The sequence below is a fragment of the Primulina tabacum genome, chromosome 15 (genome assembly GCF_025594145.1).
Source record: "Primulina tabacum isolate GXHZ01 chromosome 15, ASM2559414v2, whole genome shotgun sequence".
NCBI lineage: Eukaryota > Viridiplantae > Streptophyta > Magnoliopsida > Lamiales > Gesneriaceae > Primulina > Primulina tabacum.
Window position 1 is genome coordinate 36,134,224 of NC_134564.1, and position 16,332 is coordinate 36,150,555.

Consider the following 16,332-nt stretch of genomic DNA (forward strand, 5'->3'; position numbering starts at 1 on the left):
AAAGTATACATATGAATAATTTGTTTATATATATATATTCAAAGTTTGCCACCAATAGCCCTATCTCCCCATCCATTATTTAAAAAACATTTAAATTTTCATGTGTGACTGATTTATCTTGAAAAATTTTATCTTAGATTTCAAAAAAAAAATAGTGTAAATAAATTGGAAATTCTCAATTCATAATTTTTTTAAAAGAAAAAGACTATAAAATAAAGGGAAAAAGTCCCTAAACTCTTAGGATTCATTAAAATAGTAACCATTAGATGCCAGAGAGTGCTCGAATTGAATGAAACTCCTCGAGCAACACCGAATCAAATTAATATATATAATGTAATAATAGCAACAAAGGAAAACATTTGATCAGATTATATATATAATTAACTATATTTAAATATTATATATATATATATATGATCAGATCTTAATAAAAATATATAAAATATTTAAATATAGTTAGAATTTTTTTTAATATGATAAATATCAGAGTAATTAACTCTATTCTTTGATACGTGGAGTACTAAATTTTGTAAGGAAAACTCATGTGATTTTATCAGTGGAAAGGGGCACAAAACATATAAATTTGTCATAAATAAACATCTTATCAATCATGTTGTGTCAGTATTTTTATCTTTATTTGACTCTAGATATTTTAATAGATGAACAATATATATGTCAAATTCAATTATATTAAATATATCAAAATTATAACGTAATATTTGGTTTTTACTTGTTACATATACTTTATTTTTATTCATATAACGTGAAATATTATATCCTTATTAATTAATTTCCTAAGAATCTTTCCATTTTTACATTTTCAAGCATAACCAAACATTACATTAATTCAAATTTCATCGTATAAAAAATTTGCTTAATTATTATATAATATTTTAATGAAAATATCATATCATAAAATGTTAAAACCTATTGTATTTTGATAACCATCCACAAAACAAAAATTCAAACACAATTTAGCAATATTCACTAAATAATTAAATCTTAAGTAATTTGATAGTATAAGTTATCTACTTGAATAATATTTTAAACACTTGTCTTTATCTCCCAAAAACATATCTCAAACTCTCTTTTTTTTTTCCAAAAAACAAACGGTTGCAATAAGGTTTTGCATTTGTATTAACTGTTTAAAATTCTTATAATATACATATATATATACTGCTTCGATTTACACAAGATGAATTGGTGAAATGCCAAATATATATATATATATATATATATTCAGTTATTAAGTTGTATAACATTTTATTTCAATACTTTAAAATGGTCTTTGGCATTTCACCAATTCCTTGTGTAAATCGAAGCAGTCCTGGCTCAAATTCCTGAACTCCTGGAGCATACATCCAAAAAATAGCACCAAACAGAAAAGGGAAAAAAAAATACAGAAAACTTTAAGCCTTTCCCAATTCAAATTTGACTGTAAAAAATAAATAAAAAATAAAAAGACATCAAATTCCAACACAATATCCAATGCTTTGTTTTCTGCACTAAATATAGATTTTAGTTTGAACCAGTCAAACTAAATATCACATCTTAAACATTTGTACCAATCCTCATGCTGGATTTTACTACAATTTTATTCAAATTTTTAATGATATTGCCACGATGACATGATATAAGTGTTTTTTCTTTTATTTAAATGTATAACTTCAAAACATTATATCTCTACGTATATTCAGCTAGAATATAAAACTACTTAAAAAATATATGTTCATACACACACATATATATACGTATGAATAGGTCTTTTGTGAGACGGTGTCCTGAATCTTTATCTGTGAGATGGATCAATCTTACCGATATTCACAATAAAAAATAATACTCTTAGCATAAAAAATAATATTTTATCATAGATGACCCAAATAAGAGATCCGTCTCATAAAATATGACATGTGAGACCGTCTCACACAAGTTTTTGCCTATACGTATATCTATATATATAGACGTTTGATAATATAGATATATATTAAAAAAACGCGCACAAGTGTGTGCCTGTGTGTGAGTAAAACGAAAGTAGACAAGAATCCAGCGAGTAATTGGGACACTAATTTGCAGAATCACGTTCTTTACTGATGCCTGGATAGCAGAATCCCACAGTATACACATATATATATATTCTAAAAATATTTCATGTTAGTAATAATTACTTAAATATATAATATAATGTTTACGGGAAGAAGATTCACTGTACATGACAAATAAAGAAATTGCATCTTAATGCTAAAATTGAGGCTGCTTTGTTGTTTATAGGCAACCACCATGTGCAAATGGATGCAGAAGATAGCCCATATTTTAAAATGATTGCCTAGTAAATCTTGATTTTGCTGTTCTAATTAAAAGTTGTCGTGATCGGTAGAGCGGAGACAGATATGTCCTATTCTGAGAATAATAAATATTACCCAAAATTTTTGAAAAAATATAGTTTAAATTCTTGATACGATGCTATCAAGTTTAATAAATTATATTAATTTTCAAAATTATTTTGTTTGTATCATTATTCCAAATGGCATGCATTAAAAGTATAGTGCATGTGTTGCACGGATCTTAATAAAAGGGCCTTTATAATACCCCGAACGAGAAAGGCTAATGCAGCTTTGTGAAAAGCTAGCTTAGGCTGAACGTGACCCCGATTGCATGAAAAAAAATTTGATATTAGTCCCGAAGAGCCAAGTTAGATGTGATTATTGGTCAAACTATTTCCTGATATGATAAACCTTTGCTCTGTCTATGATACACCGAGAGTTCGTAACACTCTTTTGTATTCTTTTACGATATATTCGCACAAATACGTGAATTTAAACAAAAAAATGTAGGGTTCATCAACATTTTTTCTTTGCTTTGATCTATAAAATGCATCAGGATTAACACTACCATTGTAGCATAGCATAGACATAACTACCTATAAATCCGAAAATCATGAGCAAAAGGAAAGAAGTTCAGTAGGAAGGCACTAATGCTTGCTACTCATTGTTACTATATTTATTGATTATAATAGTAGGTAAATATGTATATCTATTAGGCCATCTCCAAAGTTTCACCAAAATAGTGTAAAACACCATTTTGGTGCAACTTTGGTTGCTCCAATGGGGGTTGCGCTGTTTAACCAAAATAGCGCAGCCCCTTCCTCCTGCGCCAAATTTGGCGCAGAAGGAGAAACTAAATTCAAAAGATAATCGAAATATAAATGCAACTTGAAACATATAATTGGGATACATTATATATTAAATTAATTTGTGTTATATAATTAAATTATAACTTAAATATTATTACTTAAATTTATTAATAATAAAACATTATTCATAATTAAAAATATATTAAATAAAATATAAAAATTAATATATGTAAAATAAAAAGAATATTTTTGGGGTAAGATTTGAAGTAAATGGGTTGGAGATGAATGTTGTATTTGGTGCAGAAATCGCACTATTTTAATGTAAAATTTACACCAAAATAGATTTTGTGATTGGGGATGGCCTTACAGAATTTGTTGTCAAATTATAGATTACAACTTTTTTTTTTATATAAAAAAACTGATATGGTGGCTGTTCTCTTCAATAAAGAAAGAAAGATCGAATTTTCTGTATTATTATATTTTATAATGGAACTTTTTAAAAATTATTGAAGGGACAGCTGAATGCCATGAAAAGTACAAAGATATTGCACATGGACATGCATGTGTATGTATTATATATATATATATATATATATATATATATATATATATATATACACACACACACACATACATGATGCTAAAACATATCAGACAATATATACATCCCTCTTGATTTCTTCCATTTCACCCAACTTCACTCGAAAGAAGACGCATTTTACGTACTTTGCCATTCGATCCATCATGAAAATATGCAAAATTTCGGGTTCGTTTTTTGTTCAATTTGGGGAGTATATTCGACGAAATCAACCCCAACACTCCTCCCATCAGGTCTAGTTTCTCTAGATAAATAGAAGATCACGAATATGTACGTGGATCATCCCCGATGTTCCATATTCAGGGCCGACTTTGCATCCTAAAAGGAAATTGAACAACCACACACTTAATCTACATACATTAATGAAGTTAATTCATTTGTACTCGATCGATCGGCTGTTCGTTTTAGGGGGAAAATTGTCCATTTCCTAACCTCACACATGTCAGATCCAACTAATTAACTCCATTTATTATAATAATAACAATTAAAATATTCTCATGTATTCAATAAACTCATCTAAAATCATTTCAAAAAAAAATAAAATAAATAAATAAACTCATCTAAAATGATCTCGATTTGATGCCCCAAAACCAACAACGACACGTTCAATAATACAGAGAGCGCAACGTTTCATTCACTTATTCAATAAATTAAATAGCATGCATCCGTAGCGCAATCGAGACACAATTACTCAATTAAATGCATGGCACAGCATATTTTATTGATGGCCGAAATTTATGTCCCCTGCTGTAAAACTACAGTGGACAAAAACTTTTATGTCTAGAAGCAATGTAGGGGAAGAAGAATTAACTCCGATGGTAGTTGTTATCAAGGCTAGGCTATCGCCTGCAGAACAGCAGAAGTGAAAGAAAAAAAATGACAACTAACATACATATTTTTGTCTCAGACTTTTGATGATACTTCGTTCTAAACTAAGAACTTTGATTTGAAGTACGTGTTTAAATTGAAAGAAATGAAATAAAGATTCTAATTGGATCTTGTTTGGATTTATTAAAATATTAAACTGATATCTCATCTCAAACTATGGATCTTGGTACCAGATTGTTTGAATTAAAAGAAATAAAATAAAAGAGGTTCTAACTAAAATCTTGTTTTTAAGAATTAATTGAATTTATTAAAACTGACAAGTAGAGCTGGCGGAGTCTTGAATATTTATGCAGAGTATATTATTGTTTTTTTTTAAAGAAAAATAATCAGGTCAGCAATCCCCAAAATATGTAAAGAAAAAAAAAACTCAATAATTGATGAATAGAAGAAGAAGCAAAATAAATGAAGTGCTAATGCTACAGCGAATAAGTACGGGTAAGAGAGAGGCGAGCGCCATGTTACGTTGCACTGGAAGCAGAGGTCTGGGCTACAGAACCAATCGCATAGGAGGCGCGTGCACCGCTGGCAGGTCACATGAATAGTAGTGCTCACCGGAAGATCCACAACCCATCATGCATTAAACAAAGGAGCAAAACAACTTTTTGAAAGGCGCAAGAAACAGAGATTCCGTTGAACTTTCGGGAAATTGAAAAGATGAAAAACAAACTTCAATAAAAAAGAGAAATTTGGAATTGAAGTTAGAATCATCAAAAAAAGGATAACAGTTGACATCACAAATCATCATTCCACGAACCCCGGTTATGTACATACAGTAGTCAAGATAATTAATTTCGAAATCGAGAGAGAAAAAAGAAAAACCCAACTGGCCGAACAATCTTCAATCGAAATGCAGGTTGACTCTTTCTCAAGTTCGATCCGCGCGGTTCTTGTTGTGGTTCTGCTGGGTTTTGTTCGCACCACCATTGCTGCTTTCTCTCTTAGGCTGGGAAGAAAACATTGGGAACCCAAATACACCAGATTTCAACGACCCTCGGAGTGAGCAAACGGGTACGTTGAGAACCGGAGTGACGCGTACGTTGGCTGAATATGATCTCTCCATTCCCCGGTGCTTGTAGCGGGACCCACCGTTGAAAGAACTTGGACTGCTCGAACTTCTCTCCAAGCTATGGAAAACGATTTTCCCATACGAGTTCATTCTAGGGCTATCCGCTGCAACACCACTAACTGGAACTGTGGGTTCCGGCACTCGGCGTGTCACATTGCGGCTGACACGAGTCGACGTGGGATTCTCCGATGACAAGCCCTTTGGCTTAACAACTCGAACTCGAGAAACGTTTCTGGTAGGTTGATTAGTGCTGCGTGTTACTCTAGGTTTGTCGGAATCAAGCGAAAGTCGTGGAAGGTCGTCGTGCTCATGGCCTGACGAGGAAGAGGAGAGCGATATTCGAGAGGAAATGGACACTGACGACTCGTTATCCATTTCCTTCAGCAATGGGATGTTCAAAGAAGAATCAACCGACGCATTGGCAGACGGTTTCGTGCCGCGGTGAAGAAATTGCTTCAGGCTTCTCGCCGCATTTCGGTTAGTGTTATTAGAGGATAATGAGCCAGCCGTTTTCTGATCCTCCTGCTTCGCCATGCTGTTCTGGTAGAGTTTTCTCAAGCCGAGAAGCTCCTTCCATCGGCTTGAACATCTCGGCGCCTTAGGAGAAAACAAGAAAGGGTCCACCGGAGATATTTCATTTCTCAGACGAAACACCGGCGTGTCTGGCAACACGATCTCCGACGGCGCCGGAGCTATCGCCATCGTTTGCCTGATCGCGGAGAGCTGTAATGGAACCAGTTTCCCGTCGGCGAAGAGCTCGTCAGCTGGAAGCATTATCACCGGATCTTCTAGCCGAAACTCGAAATCCACGAAGTCAACTCCGGAGACGTCAGGATCTGAATCGTCTTGCTTTTCCGAATCTGCATTGTCCGTCCCTTCTAGATGCTTCTCAGAAATCACCTCGTCAGCTATATCCCGGCTAAATGGGATTCTCGGGCTCAGCCACGCGTACGACGGGAACTTCGCCGGAGGGCAGTCCAGAAAATTATCCGGCGACATCCCAACACTGTTCACGCAAGCTGACGCCATTCCAGCGATCATGCAACTGATCTCACTACAATAAATATAACCCCTCGATCGAGAAGGATTTTCAAATCCCAGAAACAAAAAATCCAAAGAGAGAAACAACGTAGAATCAACTAAACCATTTTAACGGAAAATGTCAAACATCACCAAAGATTGTGAAAGAGAAAGCGAAGAAGCAATGGATTGTTGTGTTGCTAGGGTTGTGACTTGTGAACAGCGTTGTTTGTTGTAGTGGAGTTAGTGTTGCGTAGTATGTGGTGTAGGGTAGTAGCGTGTGCCCCAGTAGGGTACTTATATAAAGAGTAGCATTCGTACGGTGGGCCTTTTGTTCCCATCCAATAATAGATTGACACGTATTCATGTGGTCAAAGTTTCCTTGACGTGGCTTGAAATAAGAAGGTGGGAGGTGGTGTCAGAGTGGCTCTTGGAAGCATGTGATTTAATGAGTGGGTGGGAAAGGGAAATAGTGATAAGTTTTGGGGATAAACAGGAAATAACAAGGAGTGGAAGGGAGGGGCTCCATGATGGGCCAGACTTGTGCAACTCAGAACTGTCCATTATTTATGTCACGTCTTTGTTTGGACCGACAAATTTATTTAACTCAAAATTCATAAATACAAATGGAATTGGGTTATGTGAAAACTAAATCCAATGTCATTGGACCAAGAAGCTGTGTTAAGCTTCATATGGGCTTTCTTCCTTTGGGCTGTATCCACCAGCCCAACCCTTACCATGCTTAAATGACCAAAATATCCCCGCATTTAGAAGGAAGGTTGTCCTTTCCGAGATCAGGGCTTTTTACTCTGTGCACAGTGCACTCAACTCTTCTTGTGAGATCTTATTAGTTAATATGAGAGCCAAGGTAAACTCCTATTTCATTTTTTTTTTCATTATTTTTTATTTGATTTCATCTTGTTTTTTACAAGAATTCTTATCCTCTCCTGTTCTTTTTAATTTCGAATTTTAAATTTTAGTTAGGAATTATAACATTGATTTATTTTTAAAGATTTGAATTTTAAATACTTTTGGTTAGTTGTTAAGCATAAAAAATAGGATGAAATTCTTGTCCGTAGTGTATACATTCTTCTTCTTCTTTTTTCCCCCAGCAGCCATGACAACTCCTCCTACCATTCGCAACACCGATGAATCTCAAAATTCTCTCATCAGCATAATGTCTCTGGAAATTATGATTCGAAACATTATTCATTGGTTACGATGTACTTAGATATGTCGATGGTTCAAAGCTCTGCCCTCAACCCATGATCACCCAGAATAACGTTAGAAATCCCAATCCAGCTCACACTCTTTGGATTCGACAAGACCAACTTCTTCTCAATGCAATAATTGTCTATATTTCCCCAACCATAATTCCTTTTATTGCTCAAGCAAAATCCTCCCGAGAAGCATGGACTATATTGGCCACCACTTACGCCAAACCAACCCGAGGACGCATCAAACAGGTTAAGAATCAACTCAAGCAAATAACAGAAGGAATGAAAGTGTCAGTGAGTTTCTACAAGCAATAAATGATAAAGCAGATGAACTAGCTCTTCTTGGAGCTCCAATTGATCCAGATGATCTATAAGAGAAAATACTCAAAAGCCTTGGTGATGATTACAATGAACTGGTACGTGCAGTCCGAGCAAGAGATTCTTCCACATCGTTCGAAGAACTTCATGAGAAATTACTGAACTTTGATGCCTCATTACTCGCAACAAAACCAGAAAAATTCTAATTTCCTGCCACAGCTAATCCCACCTCTGGAAACACCTCAAACGGGCGTCCATCAATCAAGGCAAACAACCATAACACATCCTGGCGAAACAGTACCAGTCATACTAATCAGCCACCTCAATTCGCCAACAGCAGATCTACTCCAAACCGAGGAAATCAACCTTTCAAACCATATCTCCTGCCAAATTTGTAGGATTCAAGGACATACAGCAAAACAATGCCCGCTGTTTCAAATAGTACCGATTGAGCACATCTCAAACACTCCAGTCACTAGTTCAACTATTCCAAGGCAACCAAAAGCACAATATGCAGCCAATACATCCAACAATACCAATTGGCTTTTGGACAGAGGAGCTTCTCATCAAGTTACATCTGGCCTAAGCAACTTATCTTTTCATGTCCCATACACTGGCTCAGATGATATTATGATTGGTGATGGCTCGGGTCTTCCCATTACACACACTGGTTCTACCTCCCAAAACACTTTTCTCTTGAATAATGTTTTATGTGTTCCAAGCATGAAAAAGAAATTAATTTCCATCTCTCAATTTTTCTCTTCAAATCAAGTTTCAATAGAACTCTTACCATCTTCATTTCTTGTGAAGGAACTTCGCATGGGGGCAATACTCTTGAAGGGATCAAATAAAGATGGAGTATACAAGTGGCCGACGCCTCCTCCACTACTAGCCTTCTCGACAATAAGATCCTCATCCATTGAGTGGCATCAATTAGGACATCCCGCATTCCCAATTCTCAAGCATATCATTTCCAGCAATAACCTTGATTTATCTTCCAATTTATCGTCCTGTAATGCATGTCTCTACAATAAAAGTCATAAATAATCTTTTTCAACATCAACACTTGTCTCCTCTCAACCCCTTCAAGATATATTTTCTGGTGTGGATCTCACCAAGTTTTTCACAAGATGATTTACATATTATGTCTTATTCGTTGATCACTTCACAAAATACATACGGTTTTATCCTATGAAAAAGTGAAAGACGTTTTTTTCCGGATACAAATCAATTGTTGAAAATCACTTTGACAAACAAATCAGAACTTTATACTCTGATAATGGTGGTGAGCATACTGCATTTGAAAATTTTCTGTTTGCACATGGCATCTCACACCCAACCACACCACCAGACACCGCTGAACATAATGGTTTTTCAGAGAGACAGCATCTACATATAGTTGAAGCTGGCTTAGCTAGTTAGCTTTACTATCTCACGCATCCCTTCCTCCATCTTATCCATGGTTTGGACCTTATACATTCCACAAGCTCGATACTAGTTCTAAACGGTGCGTCTTCATTTGCTATTCACTAACCCAGAGTGCATATTATTGTCTAGATCCTTCAACAACAGAAATTTGTATATTACGTCATGTTAAATTTGTTGAAACAGTCTTTCCTTTCACTTATCTCTCCAATACATCCCCTCGCCCTGAACCAACCACGATAACCACCTGGATCCCACCGCTATCCCAGCCACTTCTCCGGTGCTGCCACTCAATAGGAACCCAACAGGAAGCCTCCAGTGAAGTTTAACTAAACAACTTTCTCGGGCACGCTTCCTTCAACTCAAATTCAAGATTGGACCTTCTTCTTATCCATGATCAATAAAATCAGTGGAAATTTTCCAATTCTATCAGTTTGTTGGTAAACACTGTTGCGAAATCCGTTCATGTTGCTGTAATTTTGTTGAAATCATGGGTTTAACGTCGTTGGATTACGTGAACTTGGATTATTATTTCTTATCGTGTAATGTTTTGATATGGTTCTTGTCCCTCTAATTTTTGTGGTTGTCGTTTCCTATTTTATTCCTATTAATGGATCTAGTTACTACAATATCGGCTTAGCTTTTATGATTTCGTCTACCTTTTTCCATGTGGTCCAAAATATATGTGGTTGATTAAATCGGATGAAATCTCGTCTACATAAATTTTCGTTATTTGACAAATAAATCTTTACATTATTAAAATTATGTAGGACGCGAAAAAAAAAATGATTTTCATTCTCTCGATTCTGATTAGCGCACTGAAAGTCTTGCATGGACGAGGCCTTGAATTTGTTGGGTATATACTAGAATGTTTTAGGCGTTAAAAGATTGACTGCTTCATGGCGAGCGAAGGAGATGCGGTATCTGATTTTTTGTTTTATTTTTGGCCGTGATCCGGATCTCTAGGCTAACTTTGAAGATCAAAATCGGACATTCCATTGATATTGCGTTCTTAAACTCACCCCTGTACTACAAAGCCTTCAAAACATGAAATATGTTAGGTAATACCGTCAGCTCCTATGACAGGGTTTTCCAATTGAAATACATGTAATAACCGACAAAACTTGTATACTAGAAAACATTTGGGAACCAATTAGCTAAGAGCTTGGGATTCCAATCAAATTTATCACAACTTGTGTAGTCAAGGCTAACTCAGTGCAACATGAATGAAATTCATAGCTTAACACAAGAAATCGTTACTTTGAACTCTTCTACAAAGAAAGTTGTAATCCGAATTACAAACAAAAGACAACGGAATTGATTAAACAAAACTGATTGAAACTCATCAGTTGAGGTCCTTCCCACACCTTCCAAACATATTTAAGATTGAAATCTTGGACTGTTTCACTGTCCAACTGTACATATCTAAAGTCTATTTTCCCCATTGCTATTCAGGCATTGCACAACAGAGCATCAAAATAAGCTCCCATGTCCAAAGAAAGTCGGATCATGTAAAATACAGACGACCAACTTACAATCTCTTCCACCATAAGCCGAGGCCAAGAAGATGAAACTCTTATTTTTTAAACGCAAATGAAATATAAGGTAACCACAGGTCCATTGACTGCTTGAGGTAAGGCTTACCATATTCAAGAATCTGAAAACCACGAAACAGTTCCACTCAATCATGCATTTACAAGTTCACTTACTCAAACCTGACTGCTAGAGCCCAAAACAGGCATAGATCGCTGGGCAAATTCTAACAGGAGTTTTCTCTGCTGCTCATTTGTGTGAGGAAGACTTGCTCGCAAGAGTTCAACAGGCATTTCTCTGCTAATTGCTTTGGCTACATCAGACCCAACATCAGGTGTGTCTGGCGAGCCCTGGATGACAGATTGAACAACAAAGTCATATTTATTAAAGCAGTATTTAGTAAGAAGACTAAAGAAGGCATCAAATGAGGCCTGCCAAAAAGACCGGTTCGGCATGCTGCAGTTTCCAGCAGCTTGAGGGTCAGTTAGAAGCTCAGTTGCCCTATCAAGGAGAGATTTCAGAACAACTGTTGCTCCATCTCCAGTAGGACTCCCAATGGGACGAAGAGGAGTATGTTCCACCGAACATACCACTGATGCAAGACAGGCAGCAAGAGATTTAAGTTCCATACCACGAACACACGATGATACAGCTATTGCAAGGTTTGCAGTTGATGCCATTGCCTCAGGATCAGTAGGAACATTACCAAACAAGAATCTTAAATGGCGGAAGATGGCCATGCAGACTACTCGAGTCAGTTCGCCTGGCAAAAGAAGTTGAAGATACCTCAACAAGAGCTTCCTACCCTTAGGAAGAGACACTAACCTTAAGAACACAAAGTCATCTTTGGGAGCTAAATCTACAGTGTGGCCATTTTTCCCTAGAGGGTCAACAAGCTGAAGTGATGATGCTAAACCTTCAAGTAGAACATGTTTCCTCTGCCTCAACAGGACCCCACCATCATGCAGTTGATTAAACTGTAAAAATCTGTCAATATCGTCAACATCAAGTAAAAGGCAGATGCCATCCTCAATAGTCACCCTGGCAGCAAGCATAGGTTCCTGTTCCAAGGGCTTCTCAGTGAATTTTGAATCAGCCCCAACAGTATTGGAAGAATTTGAGGAGTCAACTTCAAGAAGCGGTCGAGGTCTGCGTATTGAAGAGAAGGAAACTCGTCCAAGAGCATCAACCTGGAGAAAAGGATGTGGCTCGGCAATAGAACGAGCTCTGGTAGGCCCATCACTCAAATTAGTTGGACAGAAATGATGTCTAAATTTGGCATCCGCAGATTTTCTTGCTAGGCAAGCTTGATGATAATAATCATCAACATACGGATCATTGCTATGAGTAGCAGCAAGCTGCAACCTAAGAACATTTTCAATTTCATCTGTAGACATATACTTGGCCTTGAACCTTGGCCACCCACTCTCAACCTTCTGGCCACTTGTGTCATAACCCTGAGGAGGATAGCGCATTCCATGTCTACTTCTCATCATTGACATAGCTCTTTGATCCCTCAAATCAGGGGACCCAAGCATTTCAAAGTTGTTCATCATCGGTGGCGACACAGATAAGTGAGGATTAAATAGTTGAGGTTGCAACCCAGATAATTGGGTAAAGGCAGGCTGAAATGGATGGTGCATTCTAGTTTGCAAAGAACGTTGATGAGACATTATCTGCGGAGGCACTAAACCATTTTGATTTGATAATGGCTGGGGTAAAATATTATTTGGGAGACCAGACCGATCACCAGGAAATGGACTATTCTGGTTCATCCATTGATTTTGGAGTCGACCATGAGGCATCTGAGGCAAATTTCCACCAAATTGTGACCCATGAGTCAAGGTATTTAATGGGAGCTGTGGATTAGGAAAGGGTAAAATATTGGAGGAAGTTAATGGTATTTGCAGGCCACCAGGTTGATGCATGATATTAGTGTGGCTAGACTGGCCATTTGGTGAATTTTGCTGTAATCTGCCAGGTGGTGGATACGAAGTGAATGTTGATTTTGGAATCAGAATTGGCTCACTAGAAAAGTGATTATGTTCGTTCTGTTGTTGATGTGGATGCTGCTGCTGCTGTTCGGGATGTGAAGATGTCCTGAGCAAGGAATTGGATTCCATGAAGCGTGCAGAAGAATATGGTTGTGAGGACCAGTTTTTAGTACCATGGCCAGTTTCAGTATCAAGGGCTTGTCGATCAAACCAAGAGAAATCTCCCTCCTGCGCCCACTCAGCAGCAGATGAGCCTACGGCAAAATTGCTTTAGCGCAAGAGAATACCGCAACATATTAACAAAAGTATTTCAATAACAAAACCTGTTGTTTATCAGGTATCTGTAGTTTAACTTAATTTCCAGTCGCCATCTTTTATTAAACATGTTACAGACAGGGAAAGGTCTGAAAACTATAAATCATGACAAATATAACTGGAATCGTTCGCACACAAATACACCCGCATCTCTAGATCGATTCCGAGTAAAACAGTTACTCGCTAAAGAAAACAAAAGCTCAGCACAAAACAAAATCAACTCTTACAAATTAAAATAACTGAAGCACACAAAAGACAACTGGAAAAAAACAAAAACAAAAGATGCGCAAAGGTAGAGGTGTTGACTAAGTCATGTAAAGTTATGTGAAAATAAAAAAGCAACGGCTGCTCTAAACCTCAAACAGTGAGAATCTCGCATAATTTTAAATGCTAATGTTCATTGCCACTCGTAACAACTACAACTACACCATTTTTTAGCAATTAAGACTATCACGATTATCCAGAGTTTGATGATAAGAGTCAAAATACGTGATGCCATTTTAACAAGATTAAAGAAAAAAAATTAGTCAACCCCTTGCAACTATTATACGATATTGTGGCGGCTAAATGCCAAGTAAATACAAGATCTCAAACAGCAAGAATAACTTTCGATTAAACTTACTTTCTCTAGATCCCCAGTCTCCACCAACTCCAGCCGGCCAACTGACAGTTTTGTTCAACTGTGCATAAAAAAGTAAAATATATTAGAAGTCTCACAAGTAGTCAAGTACTATCATTTAAGCAAGGTAGCAAGTTGCCAAAAAAGAATTTGATCGGCAACTTTTACTGGTTTTTATGCGCTACCAGTCCGCTGGCCTCAAAAGGCTAAAAGAGAGAGCACGAAGAGTACAATGGAGAAAAATTCAAGAATAGTTATTCATAAATAAAAAAACACCAATAATAGAAAATGAAACTCTCCAAGAAGAGCACATATTGAAAACATAAAAGCCCCACCTTCGAAAATGTGACTGAAAGATCATCAATGTCAGATAGTGATCCAAACGCATCCCCCTGCAGAAACAAAGAGTCGACAATTTGAAACTGCCTAAACAATTCACTAACTATAAAATGCATATATATGTGTGAAATCTGTGTCCGTGAAATTACAGAAAAAGAATTAACAACTCTCCGCTGTGTATGCAGATGCATGGTGCAGACAAGTGTAAACAAAAATTGAAGCGATCAAGAATGAATGCTTTTATGCAACGAGTTAGATCCAGGACTGATGTGCATAGGATTCCTAAAGCATGCAATTTGCAATGATCTCTGGATCACATCACTAACCACTATACATGATAAAGCTTCAGATAGCAAACCACACGGAAACATTAAATTTCTATTACTTAACAGTAAATTGCATCTCGATCATCCGGGTGCAAATTGTTAACCATTTATGTTATATAGATATGGATAAAATATAAACAGTAAAAACATAAATAGAAAGAGAAGAAACTCATAAATGACCAGTATTGGGTGGAATGGCTAACAAATGAAATTAATAATCTCCAGGATCAAATTATGGAGATAAAGTGAGACCTATGATAACCACAGAACTAACGAACATAAGATAACCCGGAGGAGAGCGATAAGCAACTCCTAGCACAGCAAAATTAACAATCTGAATAAATATTTTCTTTTAATCCAAGTTTTAAATGGAATGATTTAACACCACATAAATTACTGATTTAGCCACCTCTTCTCTCTCGAGCTGGAGCCCCTCTTCATTGAATCCAACTGCGCCAAGATCTCCCTCATCATCTTCCAATCCCCCAAGCTCAACTTCCTCCACCGCGTTGTTACCAAAGAACGCATACTGTGTAGCGTCAAATACTGCATGCCCTGTTTCATCAAATTAGAAATTATTATGGACAGCACTATGCCGTATCTAGCTGTAAATTATAGTTATAGGGTCCCACAAAGAGAAAAGGCTCGTAATTAGACATAAATTAAGGTACGCCCGCGACGTGTCCGCGACAAAACAAGGTCATATGTTTCTCAAAGTGCCGCGACAAATGTCAACAACCAGATTGATCTAGTTCTCAAATCAATCACAAAAGCTACACACAAAGTAAAACTCTAATATTATATATCCACAAAATATTCGTTACAACAGAATGACTTCTCCAAACCATGTCAAAAGGCAGTAAAAACTCTGCCAGAAAAACAAACACAACCCATGATTTACCGACAAAACTCAGGTGATACACGAACTATGAAATAACAAAAGCATAACAGAATCTCGAGTAATCGATTTCACTTATACAAACCCCATAAATCAACCTTAAACAATCGAAACAACTTCTAGAACTCCAGTGGTTGAAGATAAGTTCAAATATAGAGAAAAACCTAAGTCAATAAGCTGAGAACCGACAAGGAAACAAATCCGTAGAAAGTAAAATTCGAGCCTCGAAACAACAAAAACCAACATAAACATGAGGGGGGAAACCTGTTGGATTTGCAGTAAATGGTTCGAGATCCTGAAGATTGGAGGACTCTTGAATACTGCCCCCATCTCCGTATTCATCCATTTCAAAAATTTCTGCGCTAACAACGAAAAGATACTAAAAATATTTACTTCAAAAGTACCCAGAAAACAATAATATAGTTCCTCCAAAAAAAACGCTACAAAATCCGAGATTTCTTTAATCTCGATTACAAGGAAATGGTGACTAAGGATTAAACCCTGGAGGCCAGATTAAAGAAGCCAAACTGTCAGAGGAGGATCCAACAGGCGGGGAACGCGTGAAAATTTCTTGACCTTAGGGTTCTTTCCTTCTCTTTTTTTTTTTTGTACAAAAATCATCTGAACAGAAAATAAATATACAAAT

At 36.6% G+C, this 16,332-nt stretch overlaps 2 protein-coding genes across 3 annotated transcripts; both read right to left on the minus strand.

Moving 5' to 3' along the window:
* Positions 1–5,291: 5,291 nt before the first annotated feature.
* LOC142527956 (uncharacterized) lies at positions 5,292–6,972 on the minus strand. The gene has a single exon (XM_075632963.1). It carries the CDS (start codon positions 6,721–6,723, stop codon positions 5,482–5,484), a length of 1,242 nt encoding a protein of 413 aa, XP_075489078.1. The 5' UTR covers positions 6,724–6,972; the 3' UTR covers positions 5,292–5,481.
* A 3,898-nt stretch (positions 6,973–10,870) lies between these two features.
* On the minus strand, positions 10,871–16,330 carry LOC142527651 (protein PAT1 homolog). Of its 2 annotated transcripts, none has more exons than XM_075632512.1 (5): positions 15,951–16,330; positions 15,186–15,343; positions 14,459–14,515; positions 14,127–14,184; positions 10,871–13,443 (listed from the first exon to the last, which is right to left on the minus strand). In XM_075632512.1, the coding sequence occupies exons 1-5, from the start codon at positions 16,030–16,032 to the stop codon at positions 11,372–11,374; spliced, it is 2,427 nt and encodes an 808-aa protein (XP_075488627.1). In that variant the 5' UTR covers positions 16,033–16,330; the 3' UTR covers positions 10,871–11,371. The 2 variants fall into 2 exon arrangements, with proteins under 2 accessions (XP_075488627.1, XP_075488628.1); XM_075632513.1 differs by having other exon boundaries at positions 15,198–15,343; positions 15,951–16,328.
* Positions 16,331–16,332: the final 2 nt, after the last annotated feature.

Coding starts and splice junctions, on each gene's coding strand:
- LOC142527956 (XM_075632963.1), bottom strand. CDS start 6,723: ATGATCGCTGGAATGGCGTCAGCTTGCGTGAACAGTGTTGGGATGTCG.
- LOC142527651 (XM_075632512.1), bottom strand. CDS start 16,032: ATGGATGAATACGGAGATGGGGGCAGTATTCAAGAGTCCTCCAATCTT. Junction 14,185..14,458: donor TTTCAGTCACATTTTCGAAG/GTGGGGCTTTTA, acceptor TTTTATGCACAG/TTGAACAAAACTGTCAGTTG. Junction 13,444..14,126: donor AGACTGGGGATCTAGAGAAA/GTAAGTTTAATC, acceptor ATTTTGCCGTAG/GCTCATCTGCTGCTGAGTGG.